Source organism: Haemorhous mexicanus, chromosome 1, assembly GCF_027477595.1.
Source record: "Haemorhous mexicanus isolate bHaeMex1 chromosome 1, bHaeMex1.pri, whole genome shotgun sequence".
Taxonomy (NCBI): domain Eukaryota; kingdom Metazoa; phylum Chordata; class Aves; order Passeriformes; family Fringillidae; genus Haemorhous; species Haemorhous mexicanus.
In genome coordinates, this window is record NC_082341.1 from 146612254 (window position 1) to 146628040 (window position 15787).

The 15787-nt window shown below is 42.5% G+C and overlaps 1 protein-coding gene across 2 annotated transcripts in view; it reads right to left on the reverse strand.

Moving 5' to 3' along the window:
- TMEM65 (transmembrane protein 65) overlaps nucleotides 1-15342 on the reverse strand; it is a 30603-nt gene extending 15261 nt beyond the window's left edge. Inside the window, exons 1-2 of one of the 2 annotated variants that reach the window (XM_059866579.1) lie at nucleotides 14948-15342; nucleotides 12028-12267 (exon numbers count right to left, since the gene is read on the reverse strand). In XM_059866579.1, the coding sequence (XP_059722562.1) occupies nucleotides 12028-12267; nucleotides 14948-15266 (559 nt within the window). In that variant the 5' untranslated portion in view covers nucleotides 15267-15342. The remainder of the gene's footprint in view (nucleotides 1-12027; nucleotides 12268-14947) is intronic. The other variant, XM_059866589.1, reaches the window with a different exon arrangement.
- Nucleotides 15343-15787: the final 445 nt, after the last annotated feature.

Here is a 15787-nt window from a genome sequence, read left to right on the forward strand (position 1 = left end):
TCAAGCTTTAGTTCATTCCTGTGATCCCATGTAGTAACACTCTTATCCTATTATCCCTTCCAAAAATGTGGCACAGCATGCAAATCCTTTTAAAGATGTTTGACAAAACAGAGAGACCTAAGATGGAAACCCCAACTGGAAATGTAGGAGAAAGCATGAAATGCAAACAGGTATCCAGAGCCTCAAATCACTGCCCTCATCATTAAGAGGGTTTTATCCTTGACCTAATTTTCATCAGTGCTGTATAAATGTGAAGGTCAGCATTTCCACTCAAACAGGTTAATGCCAAAGTAGTATTTGCAGTGGTTTGCTTAAAAAAGGTCTCAAACCACAGCTGGAAATAAAAGACTTGAGATGCTTGCCTTGGGATTCAAGGGGGTTAATCAGCTAAAGTGATGACAACACAGAAAGGACTTGCAGCTTGTACTAGAGAGCATAATAATAGAAATAGAGTTTGAGCTATCTTCTTCAGAGAGAAATAGAAAATGTCAGAAAAACAGCTGAAGTGTTTGCATAAAAGTGTCAGCAATGTAGTAAAACTGATAGGAGAGCAAACAGGAACAATAATGAGATCTCTGTTCCAGAAGTAAAGGGTTACATTATTATTTATTGAAAAAAAAAAAAAAAAACCAAAACCATAAGAAGGTTCTTGAGAGCTGCTGAGAAACAAACTTGCTATAGCAATTCCCTGACTGGAAAGAACCATCTTCAGAGTTAAAATTCTCTGCCACAAAAACCAAATACTCATCCTACCAAGAGGAGGCTGGCTCTGTCTTCCCTCCTCACCCGCTCCATTACAATGCCTGAGGACTGCAAGGAGTTCTTGGGAGCCAGAGGAGGGTCATCTCCCAGTGGCACAGCATTTTGGATGAATGAATCTTTGCCTGGGATTATTAACAACCTCTCCACTAGATTTGGAAAAAGACAAATGAGTCCTTCTGACTAACAGAGTGGAATTAATGTCACACAAATATATTCATTTAACTGTTTCAGTAAGGTGAGGTTTTGGCATTTCTCTGCAGCAAGGTTTTTTCTTGGGCCCCTCTCGTTCAAGGGAAGGATCTATCCATCATTTCATGGGTTTGCAGTTGAGCAGAGCAGCAGCACAGCAACAGTGCTGAACTGGAAACAAGACCATGGTATCTGTGTATTATCAGAGTTCAATACATTCCCATTAAAGGACAAGCAAAGCAATTCTGTGGGACACTACAGAAGATTTGCTAACAAAAATTATCAGCACTCTGTGTACAATCAGAGATCTCATCTACTAGAGAACTTTCATCACCTTTAAATAGGGTTGTGTTAGGCAACACTGATGTCTAAACATGAGAGCTCATGAATTATCTAGGGAGTTATATGTACAATATCCTTTATTCATTTATGCTCCCCCCAGCCTTGCTTTAACAAGAAATCCAAAAAGCTGCCGAGAGACAAGCTTGGTTATTCCTGCCCTCCTCTCCATTATGCCCTTTCCTATCCTGCACAAAACTGTACTTCTTTCCCCAGGAAAGAAAGCCAGTGGGAGAACAGTTTTAAGAACAGGGAGCAGCTTTGGCTTTCAAGGCCAGGTCTGGTATCTGCAGCCAGCAGCAGAACCCCTTAGAGGAGACAGCTCACCGACAGCAGCCTGTGCAGAATGCAGGGGAACCAGGCACTCCCTCCTCTCCTGCCCTGGCACAAAACTGAGAGTGCAATGACACAAGGGGCTTGTGCCTCAGCCACAGCTGGGCTTCAACAGCCCCTGGCACCAGCAGTACCTGCACTCAGACAGCAAAACCCCTGCCCACAGCCACCACCACCTGCAGTCAGCTGCAGCAGCACCAGGCAGGGGCAGGGGGGGTCTGGCTCGTTAAATTTGTTTGGTGAGATTATTCTTTTCCTTTAAAAAACTCAACTACAATCTTTACAGAGGGCTGAAGACAAACTGCTATTAAATCACATACCACTAAGTACCAGCCCTCTTGTAAGCAGAAAGTTCCATCCCCTGCCTGAGGACGACCTTGGAAGCAAGAACAACTGCAGAAATAAGCTTCTATCTGAAATAACCTTAAATGCATGTAGACTTTATTGCTTTTCATCTGTCTCAGACTTAATAAAGCAACCCAAAATAAGAGACTCAGAGAGGACAGAGAAACTGAATGACTGTCAAACATTCTGTTACAGACTCATACTAAGTATAATGACATTCCTCCTTTTCATTGCATTGGGGCATTAAAGACAGAAGTATGAGCTGCCTTGAAGTCTGTAAGAATCTGTTCATTCCTGTCAGCAAAAGGAACACCCTAAGAAACCACTGACAATTTAAGTTCCAGCCATAAATTACACTCAAGTAATTTGTGCCTCTCTATATAAATGCCTAATGAATGCAGAATGCAGTAGCAATGAAGCTATTCTTAACTCTTCACCTGCTGCTAGAGGTAGTGCAGTAGATTCACCACTTTGATACCCCCTTCCCTTCCCCATGTAACTTAGCAGAGCCTCATTTGTGAAACTAGTCTGACACCCCCATCTGACTTCCTGCATAGTCAAATTCAAACTGCAATGACAGCTTCCCCTGGCAAACAGCTGAAGGAATTATTATAATATAAAAACAGATAAAATCACTCCACATGAACTTCACTTTAAAATATTTTCTTTTAGCTTTTATGTTATAAGAGTATGAAATATGGACTCGGTTGTTCTGCAGCTGCATTATGTAATAATTTATTCTGCACAGGAATTTTAAGTTCTAATAAAAAACTCTCTCTGTTCACAAAAATTGTCTGAAATATTAAGATTGCTGGTTTTGTAAATAAAGTCATACAGAAGGAAGAAGCAGAAAACAAAGGCTACCATGCTCTACTCTTCCTAAAAGTTCTGAGTTCTAAGTTCACTTTTTATTCTTTCAATCAATTGCCTTTATTCTGCAAAGCAAAAAAAGGAACACCCTTCTCCTGGTCAGTGTTTCTCCAGCCTCTGGCAAGCATGAGGCCACTCAGGAGGCTTCAATTGCAAGTGCATCCCTGCAATTCCAATTGCAAGTGCATCCCTTCCAGCTCTTCCCTGCAGAGCCAACGCAAGCTTCAGCTCCTGTCACACACCTACAAGTGCCAGCTGTGCATACACTCTCTCTAAAGCTGCTTCAAGACCTCTGCTCCATGGAGAGCTGCACACCTGTCCATCTATTTAATCCCAATGCTTCTTAACTTTTCCAGAAAGTACCCAGGGTCAGTTTATGAAACACACGGTTCTGCTATTTAGGACAGTTTGTTTTTCAACTTTACGCATTTCCCCTTTTCCACTGACAGGGTTTTTAACCTGCTCTTCTGTCACAGCTTCACTGTAAGCAGGCAGCAGAATCCTGTGGGTGCTGAAATTACACCCTTCACCTCCAGTTCTGCTAATCAGCTTGAGAATTAGTGAAGTACAAACACAAATCCTCGGCTCAGAGTTTTCTGCATACCAAAGCCTGTTTTGTTTTCCACAGGACAGGAAATATGGAATCTAATGTATTTAACACTTCTCCCCACGGCAATGGAAAGTATGCTGTGGCACTGCCCCCATCAGTGACATACTGCAATGCCACTATTTACTGGAGATCTTAATGAAATATGCACTCCTGTAGTTTTTCATAGTGTGCAATGGAGACTGATCACTGTGTGCCTCCAGCATCCTTCCCTGCCTCATTCTCTTCTCCCTCTGCTTCTCCAAAATCTGTGCAATGTTTACACAGCCCCTTTTCCAGCAGCAAAGAAGGGGATGGATTCAGGCTGAGGTTGCTTTTTGCAGTGCTGAAGCAAAGTACTGTGTGATGTGGTGGGCAGCCACTCAGACCACGATGAATAATCCTGAATAGACAGCCAGAGGAAGGAAGAGGAGAGACAGCTCCCTTCCGAGGCACAAGACAAATGTTGAGATAAAAACTGTAATTGCAAGTAGTTGCCAAAACTTCAAAGGTAACCTGGGAGATGAAACCAGTATTGCTCACTAGTGTAAGTCACCACATGCTCTTAGTGACACAGAGATCCCAGAACAGACTCCTGCCTGAGACCAAGAACCCTCCTAGCCCTACCCATGGAAACCAGAAAGGCAGAACCTTAGGTCAAATACAAAACTGCACCCTGAAGTGATCTGAAGGGGTGATTTGATACTTTTCCTCCTGTTTCTAAATTCCCTCCTGATCATGTATTTGGGACTTCTCCTTAATTCTGGCACTTGCTCTTAGTCAGGTACACAGCCAGGCTCAGAGGAGAACAGCAGTGCTAGAATGGGAAGCAGAATTGAGACTTCCATACCCAGAGGTTTTTGGGACAGGGAAAGAACAGAACACTCTTTACAACAACACAGGTGAAACCAGCAATAAATCTACACCCATATGGCCAAGTCACATCTACTACACATCACCTCATCCACAGCTCATCCGGCCTGCTCTTACCCACTATGGGAAACCCAGAAGAATGCTTTTCTACTATGGCTGGGAAACAGTAATTAAAGTGAGCTTTCATTTAACAGAGCTTTTAACACAGGATCAGATAGAAATCATAGTAAAACTCAGCCATAGTCATGTGCAATTGCAAAAACTGATGTAAGCATGGGAAAGAGGTAAATACAATAGGTTCCTAGAACCCAACCCTGAGATGTAATCCAACAGTGAAAAATTTACAAATCCAAAGACTTTTTAGTTTTGTTTTGGTAAGCCAGATCAAATAAACAAGTAAAAAACTTACAAAAGGTCACATATAATTCCCAATAAGAACAGTCTTTTTCAGCCTGGACCATCTGTGATTTACCAGAACTCAACTGCACATTGGTACACTTCTTCTGTTCAGGGAAAGAGACACTGAATCAGAAGAAGTCTGTTGAATATTTGCAAGAGGAAAAGGTCACCAGGCTGATTATTTACAACAGCATTGTCACTTTTGCAGCTACCTATTTACTTGATTTACTTTACTCCATAAAATAATATATATATATATATTTAAAAAAAAAAATGAAATTGCGGAAGGAGTGGTGGAGTGGTGGATTTCAAGCTGTTCTCCCATCTCTTATTTATGGCAAAAACCTCTATTAGACAACATGGCAGGAAATCTAGCTGGAAATTGTTAAATCTCATTCATGAGCCAAACAGTTAATTTTATATTTGTAACATCAAAGCTTTACTTGCACTTTGTTGCCAGAACCGAAGCAAAGAAACAACTGGCTCAAGAGGTTATCTGTAATCTGAAAATACAAGCTGATGGTATTTGAAAGGGCAGCGGGCTAAAGAAATTGGTTTGTTACATGCACATTTTTCTCTAGTCTTCCACAAAATTAAATAAAGCAGGAAAACCACAGTTTCTACCAATTCAGATTGTTATGAATGATGAGATAATAGCCTCCTGGAGACTGATGATTCACACCCTTAGTGTAAGATAAGTTACAGCAAACCAGCCAGCACTAAGGGATAGATCACTGCACAAAGTCAAATGCTATCAAGTGCAAATAATTTAAAAAGTTACTGTAACAGTACAATAACCAGAAACTGATAATGCCTAGAAGAAAAATGTAGCAGGTCAAAGTGCAGCAGTTGTTGGCTCCCAGTAAGCATCTGGACCTGAGCTATGTGGCAGTACAAGTTTACATACAACAACACAACCCAAAGCACAGACCTATGTCCATAGCACAGACAGGAATCACATACCTGGGACTATCTCCTAACCCTCCCCCAACATTCCCAGAATGTTTTGGGAAGCCCAGACAACAGGTCCCAGACTATCTCCAAGAAGAGAGCTTTGGGAACCTAAGGCCAGGCTGTTCTGGACACTTATCTGGCTCCTCTTAGTTGAAGTTGGTCTCACTGTAGAAACCTTTTTGTCTCAAACTTTTCCATATTTCCTGAAATTAGAAAGAATTTTCAAAGCTGTGTCCTTCCCCCAGGTCATGCAGGAGCCTTTCACCAGGATCACTGCCAAACAGTAAGGCATGTTTTAATTCTGGAAATGCCTAAAAGCCATGAAGTATTTTAACACCATTAAGGAAAGGTTTTATCCCTACACACAAGCAGTAGGAGATAATACAACAAACTACCTACTTCTTATGGCTGCTTCAAGCCAATAGGATAGTTAATACAGAATATGATCCATATCAAAATACAGAGGCTTAAATATGCTTCTATTTCCCCTTTCAATTATCAAGAGAAAATAATATGATTTTTTTAAAATGACCTGTTAATATTTGCCAAAAGTATCTGTCTAAATAAAATTTAATAAAAACTCAAAAGATACCAAAAAATAAATGAATATTATGAGCCTATCACATACATAATGAAACTGGCAACTGATGCAGGAGAAAAGTATAGCAAGTAGCAAGAATCACTATGTATTATGGCTGCTAGGGAGGGTATTTTATTAACAATTAACATATAAATATCTAAGATTCCGAAGTAAATGAACACTGGAAAAAAAACAGCTATGGTTTTATATTCCATAGTTTTTGAATGAAACATGCACTCTGCTTGAGTTGAATAAAGTATTTTGTGGGCTTTGCCTTGAAATACTCCCCATGTTTCAGAGGAAGCATGTGTTTCAGGCATGAGTTAGTCACGTCTCAAAAATTCCATGTTCATTCACTGTTAAAGGAAGTTCTCACACACAGCAACAAAACAGAAACAAAAAGGCATGCTTTCAGAATATTTGAAATATCACTGCGCTAATTTAAGGATAAAGTAGAAGGGAGGCACAAGGCAGCTCACATATTTATGTCCAGCTTTCCCCAAAATGAGCCATTTTCGTAAAAAAATCTCAACAACAGCACAGGGACCCAAGACAGCTTCTTTAAGTACTCTGCTTGCCTGATATATTTATTTTTCCATTTACTTGTTGTTTTTAGAAAGGATATTTTTTCTGGAGATAAGAGATGCCTCTGTAGTTTCATATTTGGATTGATTAAATAATAAATAAAGGCTGACTAAAGCTAAGAGTTTTCAGTTGAATGAGTCAGCTTTAAATAATTTCTTTCTTAGAGAAACTGGCAGACATCCTTTTCTTTTAATTGAGGTTACACACTGGAACCTCTGTGTTCACAGAATAAACATGATCTATTTCATTTGTTCCTGTTGCAGGGAGATCTAAATGTTTTGAATCTATCACTCTCAAGGGTTTAAGTTGCACTCTAAGTAAAAGCTGCATTTCAAGTGATCTTTCGTAAAAAGCCCTGATTCAAAAGCAGCTTTTGTACTGGACAAGAGAGTTCTTGGGAGACAGATTTTCTTTTTAGCTCTAAAATGTACTATTTTATGAAAGACACAGCTGAAGAACAATGGCTTAAGAATCAGATATTTTTTCTGATTGGTGATATAGAAGATATTTGTGCATGTCACCTACTTTGTATTCATCACATGCTTAAACACATGCAAAAGACAAAACAAATTTTAATGGAAGCAATCATATTTTACCTCTGGCAGGAAAGGGCAAAGGCAGGTAACTAAATATTTTTTTTTAATTATAGTATCATTCCTGCATTACATTTGGACCTCGTAATTTAATGCACATCACTTTCCAGGAAAAAAAGCATAAGGTAGCTGATACTGAGCTGCTTCAAAAAAATGAAGTTGTTTCATCTGGTCAAGTATTAACTAGAAACTCTAAAATAGTGCAGCAGTTTCGAAAAGACCTGTGCTTGAAACACCTTGGTCAAGTTAAGTGTAAGTACCTGAAGATGTGGATTGCTGAAATTCTTGAGACTGAAGGCTTTATATGAACACGAACAAAAACTGGGCACTTTTATTTCTTGCAGCAATACATGCCAAATGCATCAAAACAAGCATGCAGGAGGTCTGTCAAACCAGCAACCTGCTGGCCTTATGCAATGCACATATCAGCAAACACACTTTTCCATTTGGGTTTTTCTACTGTACCAAATGCACTGGTCGTCTCTGGTGACTCTACATCCTCTGCTGGCTTCTCAAGTGGTACCAGTGGTTTAGGATACCTTAAGGCTACAACAAGTTTTCAAAAGCAAAACAGCAATCAGTCATTATTTAAAATCTTCCAATCAATACTGGAGCACCTGCCAGCAAGAAAAAAATCCTTCATAAATATTAAGACTGGATTTCTGTGGCTTTTACATCAATTCCACTTGATTGTTTGCAGGGTTTTCACTGCAAAAAAAGGAAGACAAAGTTTCTGCATTTAAGTAGACTAGAACCTGCTTTAAATTATGCGAGCAAATAAAATTTCAGAATATGGAAGCAAACTAAACCACAACAGAAAAATCATGAACTTCAGAAAACATTACCTTGCTGCAGGAGGTTAAAAGGTAGAAAGTTACAGCTGATGTTTTCAGAATAGTTCTACCATGAGTGACCATGCACCAATTTTCTTGTTTATGACATTAAACTTCAGCCCCTAAATTACCTAACAGTCTGAGTTTGAAGGGATTTAATGATCATCTAGTTCCAACCCCATGGGACACCTTCAACCAGATCCAGTTGCTTCAAGCCCTATCCAACCTGCACTTTTAGGAAAGGAGCACTCACAGCTCCTCTGGACAGCTTATGCCAGCGTCTCACCACCCCCATAGTAAAGAATTTCTTCTGAATAGCTAATTTAAACCTACCCTCCTCCACTTCAAAGCTATTCCTTTTTGTGCTATCACTAGATGTCTTTTGTGAAAAGGCCTCCCCAGGACACTTGCAAACCTCACTTATGTGCTGGAATGTGCTACAAGGTATCCCCAGAGCCTTCTCCTCTCTGGACTGAACAGCCCAAACTTACTCAGCCCAGAGAAGCAGAGGGCAGACACTGATCTCTTGTCTGTGGCAGACTCAATGGAAAGGTCTGAAGTTGTGTCAGGGAAGGTTGAAGTCGGATATTAGGAAAAGTTCCACACTCAGTGGCTGGGAACTAGAACAGGCTCCCTGGGAAGTGGTCACAGCATCAATCCTCACAGAGCTCAAGGAGTGTTTGGACAATGCTCTCAGACACATGGTGTGATTCTTGGGGGTGTCCTGTGCAAGGCCAAGACCTGGACTCAATTAATCTTTTGGGACCCTTTAAACTCAGGATATTCTATGATTCAGTGATGCATGAGGTTCAGATATTAATGAAAATGATCAGTAGGGCCTCAGTAGCACTCTTCCTTCTGCACTCTGCCTTCATGAGAGAGCTTCAAGACTCAGGGCAGGACATGGAGGGTATATTTAAAAAAAAAAAAAAGTTTCAAAAGCAAAATGTAGCACATCCTTCCATCTGAAACACAATATTTCTTTCACCACCTAGTATTTTTGACACAGCAGTGAGATTGGTAACAATCCTGGTGTAGGCTGCAATGGTCTGAGAGCATAAAGGAACTCATATAGGCAGGCCAGCAAGAGTTTATCATTTTACCAGCTTGACAGGACACTTCAAACTTGTGAACTGGACACTTGCCAGCAGTCTGCCAGAAGACCTTTTCCTAGAATAGCAATCAAACACTAGAGTTAAAAAAATGTATTGACCTAGGTCACAGCAAGGGAGAGAAGTAGATGACACTGCTCCACACACAGCATGGCACTGACCTGCATGTGCTGGGTGTGTGAAGGAGAGAGGAGAGAGAACTGTGCTCACCAGGTGCCATGGTACCTGGCACAACAGCATGAACAGTTCCTGTTCTCCAAGCTCAGGGGCTGAGGGCAGTGCTTACCACAAACCTCACACTTGCACTGTGAAATCACTCTTCAAACAAGACAAGTACTTCCAGAAGGAAGGAATTATGCTTTGTCATGTTAGCACAGATTCAGTTCTAACAAAAAGAAGCCCTAAAATCCAAGCAGACCTAAACCACCATAGCAGATGAACCATTTGTTCATATCAGCAAGAAGCATCTGACTCATGCAACAGAGGGAATCTTTTTCACAGGAGACTTGTTTAGAGTGTCTAAAAACCTCCATGAAATCCACTCATCTTTGATGACTTTGCATCTTTTGAATTAATTTTTCTTGTAAAGCTGTGGAAGTAGAGGCACATAGGCTCAAACACTCCCTAAGCTATTCTAGTAAACTGGGGAGCTCATAAATTTATCACCAAAACATAAGCCAGTGAGGTTTCTTCTGACACCAAATGAGATTTCACCCAACAAGAGCTAAAACCTTGTGATTTCCCTGAGATTCTGCACCAGCTGTCAGCCCAGCTGAATGCAAGGAAGCAGAGCCCTTTACGTGCACACTACGGTTTTGTTGTTGGTTTGTTTTTTTTTTTTTAAACAAAAACAAGGTGCAGTAACTTGAACTTAGGAACAGTTTTCTATCAGAATGCACCCTCTTGGTCAGATTATTTATGTATCTCAGATTATTATAGATTATTATGAATAGTATGACATATCATGCCTTCAAAGAGAATCTAGCTAGAAACTGCATTCTCCAAAATCTGCAAATTAAATTACAAAACCAGTCATCAAGACTCATTGCTATGGTGTTTTTGCATGTTTTCCAAGTAATACACAACTTCACCAGACAGAGGAAGAAGGAATTCCACTTCAAAAGACCTTTCATTTAGTGATCATTTCACAAAAGTCTTCCACTTAAAATATAAAATGCAACTGAGTGCTTTCAAGGAATTGTATTCAATATACAATGTACATACATTACATACTAAAAGCATCTATTTTATGTATTATATACACACATACATATGTATTTTATGTGTATGTACAGAAAGATAGGAAAATAGGAATTGTTTTCCCATCTTTGCAACAAAGATGGGGAAAATAAAGGATTCTTTCACTGTCAAGACCTGAGATTTCTTAGAGGCCCTAAATAATCACTGTGTTAGTAATATTAATGAAAAGTAGTTAGATCTGGGCTCAAGAATATTGCAAAGCAACACATAGAAGACCAACAGTACCCTATGAAGCAATAAAGACACAGCAAAAATGCCAAGTTTAGTATTTCTTACCTAAAGTCAAACCCTTTAGTATTTTCCCACCTCATTACCAGGCTTGCTGCATTGCTTACAAGTGCATCTTTCATGAATCATCTCACATCACACACTGGAAACCAAAGGTAGAAACCCTAAATACGAGCTCCTTAAGAAAGAGGTTCCATCTTCTTCCTAATGCCACTTTTGTCAATGGAATATTGCTATAGAAGGTCAGAAGCATTAAATAATTCTCCATATTTCCTGAAAGATTTTACACTTTCACCTCCATCATGCAAGAAAGAAATAAGAGAAATCTGATTATCTGACGCAAACAAAACTAAGCCTTGTTTACACGGCACCACTTCTAGAAACAGAAAGCAGGACTATTACATTTGAAATCAACCAGCCTACTTGCTACTTCTGTGTTCCTGTAACCATGAAAATAGAAATATACAAATACTTGCATTCAATTCCACATGTATCATCTCTATCTGGTGTGGCTGACATGCTTACAAGAAACATAAGCTAAAATTTTAAATCTTTGTTTCAAAGCTCCTTCTGGGAAACTAGGACACTTTATTCATCTTTCCAAGGTTCAAAAGGGGAAAAAAGAAACAAAGAAAAAAACTTAAAGATTTCAATGCTGAAGGAAAACTAAATCCAGATGAGAAAGGATTTGCAGCTGTCTTCAGAAAGAACAGCTCAGTGATGTTTTGACTAAATTTCAAGATAGTAAGATACATACTATAGTCTAAATCAGGACAGTTTCCAAAATATTTTCTGAGAACTATTCTATCAAGATTCAGTTTCACAGTCTTCCCCCCAGCTTCTACTATGCAAAACACATCTATGAATTTAAACTCAGGCTTTCAGCTCTCAGCCATCACATTCTCACAGACAGAGTTCTGTCTTCTGAAGCACTACAACAAACAGCAGGGTTTCAGTCAGTGTTTATTCTTAAGCTAGGCTGCTTAACCGACCTCTAGTGCCCGGTATCTGGAAGCTCCATGACCCTGCAGGTAATATAGGTGGCAAGGTGATGGCAGGCAGGAACACACTCACAAACCTCTCCCCACCTACAGTTTTTGTGACTACAGCACAAACAGATGTTTTAAGTTTCAAAAATGCTTCAGAGACTCAGCTAACTTACAGGTAACAGCTACAGCTCACCTACCTGAGGACCGTCCTTCCGCGTAGCAGCCGCAGCAAAGGATGGGTTTCCCCGCAGCCTCTGCCATTAGCGGAGGCCACAGATAGTGTGTCCTGTCATATTTCCTGCTAGGGCAATTAGCTGCTGGAACTGCATCCTTCTGGTGGTAGGCCTGGGAATGGGCTGAGGAACTTGCCCCATTTGGTTCTTGATGTGCCCAGGTCTCCCCATATTGCTGACAGCCTCCCCTAGCTGATATGGGGTCTGTTAGGGCACAGAAGAGGTAGTGAAGGAAGAAGGTCAAAACTTAACCCAATAAGGACTGTGTTAAGAAGGGTATGGACTAACACCTCCCTTTCCATAAAGAATTATGAAAAGATCACAGGCACAAAACAAGCTTAAGCAGACTAGCAAAACTACATAGGCATTTCATGATCAAGGAGAGACTGATTTTTCAGACTCAAACAGAACACGGGAATTTACACAAGCAGTAAAGAAGAGAATTTGAAGGCTGTGTTTGGATCACTTTCATTGGAAATCAACACAAAAGTACAACCAGGGACCTCAGCTAAAGAATCAGCTGCTGGGAGCTACAGCATGCTGCCAACGAATGAGAGGATTGCTAACATTGCTATAACAGTTTTGTCTTGACTGAAGTCATGATTTGTAAAGATCAAAAGTGACACAAGTCAATCAGAGAAAGTACCTGGAAAGCAAGGCACAAATAGCTCTCCCCTCATCTGTTACTCACAACCTGTGTATCTATTCAGGTCATTGCTACACAGTCACCATTTCAACAGTGGGAAAGAGCAATCATACCAAATATTTCTAAACATAGTGAAGCACTTTAAATACAGAATACAAACACCTAGCTCAGAAAAGTCTCTAATTTTCTTTCAAGTGTCGCCCTTCTATCCACCTTGTCTTCTTCTGGCACTGCACAGCATTGACAGTGATGATACATATCCAATACCTCTCTGCCCTTCTTCACACAAAATCTGAATTCTTTCAATAATCCTCTACAGAAAACAGCTATGAGCAAAAAAGTCAAGACAGGCTTTTTCTCCAATTTCTATTTAACAGACTTACTAGAAGCCCTTTTCAGTTATGATTTTTCTTTTTTCGTAACACATGAAGAAACAGAATTTGTTATAGGTAAAAGCTGACAGCTGTTACCATGCTGCAGTCTGGTAAAAATACCCCATGAATAGAGCTGGCTAAAGGAAAAGGTTATCTACAAAAAATGTCTTATCAAACTAGATGGGCAGATCAAGAATCTGACTCCAAGGATGAGGTCCGATAGCACTACAACACTTTGTGCAGCCCTTACTTATGAGACTACTAAGCCCACAACTGAGATTTTGCTGAAACAATCTTTCCAGCAAAATTAATGATTACAGTTTCAGGCACAAGTGAACTGCAATTTCCACTAGTGGAATAAACTTAGAACCAACTAATAAACTCCCATGCAGAAAAATGTCTAAATGCAAACTGATGCTATTGTTACTTCGCTTCTACATCCTGGATCATCAGAAAGTCACAACATTTTACACAACAGACTTTCACATTGTAACTAACAGCATCTGAGCAGCAAGATATTAAATACAACCATCTGTTGATTTACATCTGTATAAAAGTTGAGACACTATACTGAAATTTTAAAGTCTCATTTTGATATCCACCACATAATCCTCCACAGGGTTCCGTTCTATTTAATCTGAGCAATAACCGATGAGACAGAAACTCGCACAAAAACTTCACGGCAAGAACCCTTCAGACGCTGAGAAGGATTTCTTTGGGAAGAGTATTAGTTGTTAGTATTCAAAAGTTAGTGTCAACTTACAGTTCAAAGCATTCTACCCTCTGCGCTGTAAAACAAATAAAACTGATTCACTGTCTGCGAAGCAGAAGCGCTGCTGCTCCCATAATAAGGCGTTTAAGCGAACTATTCTCACTCTAACTAGAAACACTAGTGTTTATATGCAAGTATGCTACAACAAAAGAGATACCTGGAAGGGTTCTGTCTCTTCCCAAAAGCAACACTTTTACAGCTGACCCTCAGACCTGCTCTCTGCCCACCCAAATTTTCTTCCAGACATCTACAGAGGAGCCACCAGACACAGAAATGCCCTTTCCAAGGGCACGCTACTATCAAAGTCACAAAGAGGCCTAGATCAAATGCACACTGATCTCTTAAGTACCCGCTATCATCCTCGCTGCAATAGGGATTGTAAATTACAGCTGAGGATCAGAACTAGAAGTAAGGAGGCTGTAATTAAGAGGATTTGGTTTTGTCAGGTTTTGATTTGTTTAAGGAACAGTGTCAAGTTGGCAAGAACAGTTGGATCGGACGAGAAAAATCACTGTGAATTACTTCAATTGGCGTTGCATAGTCCTGTATTCAGAGACACATCTGTAAACCTCCCCAGCACATACACACCTTCCCGAATGAGAACCGACACTTCCAAGAAGCAGCGCCGGCAGCTCTCCGGGCAGGGAAGTGTAACTCATGAATGAGCTCCCAGAGCAGCAGCAGCCCGGCGTCTCTTAAGAGGTCTGAAATCAATTTACTGCTGCCCTGGTGTCAGGGGGATTTTATGAGATACACTTTCCTACTCCCATTCCGAAAAATGGCCACTCGTGACTCTCTGAACCACCCGGTGAGATGAGACCCACCGAGGATTTGGCACTCTGGGCCGATTTAAGCTCCAAAGGTGCTGCGGATGCTTCTGGAAACTAAATTTCAGGTCGTGGATCTAATTTACACCCAATTACGCGAACACACAGGGGCGAGCGCTTCTCGATGCCTTCCGCTGGAGTTTCCTACTCGCCCGAAGGAGTCGCTTGGGCGAGGGCGGGAGCACCCCCAAACTTCGGAGGCTCAGCCCCCGCTCCGGCCCGGCCCTCCCACCCCCAGCCGGGCTCGGGGTGGGTCGCGGCTCACCTTGGGCGATGGCGATGGACTCGAAGCGGTGGAGCTCCCGTAGCAGGCAGCTCCGCTCGGTGGAGTGCAGGCTGTAGATGAAGTCGCGGGCCCCCTGCGCTGTGTTCAGCGCCTCCATCGGCTCCTTCTTGGGGTGGGTGCCGAGCGCCCGCGACCCCCGCGGGAGGAGCAGCCCCTCGGCGCCGCCCCGCAGGCTGCCCAGGCGGCGGCGGCAGCAGCACCGCGGGCCCCGCAGCGAGCCCAGGCAGGACGAGGGGACGGCGGCGGGGCCGCCCGGCCGCCCCAGCAGCAGCGCCGCCCGGCCGAGCCACGCCGACATGGAGCCGGGGAAGGGCGCGGCGCTCGGGCCGCCAGAACCGCCCGCGGCCGAGTCGCCCGGGCCGCGCTCCCGCGGCTGCTCCGCCGGTGGGGCCGGGCGGTCCGCACCAGGCACCGCCCCGCCGAGCTCCCGCCAGCAGCGGCGGCAGCGCCGCCCCGCCCCGGACCGGCCCCGGCCCCAGCCCCGCTCCGCTCGGGGAGCCTCGGCCGCAGGGCGGGGCGGAGGGGCCCGAGGGGCGGCCCCGCGCAGGCGCCCGCCCGGCCGCGCTGAGGGGAGAGGGGCGGCAGCGCCCGGCGACCTCCGAGCGCCGGCCGGGGCAGCGCCCCTTCCCAAGCCTTCCCGTGCTCCCGTTGCTTAGTGCCTGGGAGCTCACAGAGCTTCTCGCAGAGCCAGGCTCCAGCAGCTTAGCAGGGCAACAGAAATGAGGTTTCGCTTGTCTTTCCCGTTTTCCAGGCCCTTGCCTTAGAGTACTGTGGTGTTGCATCATCCAGTTTTAGGTTAAGTCCACTCGCTTGCATATA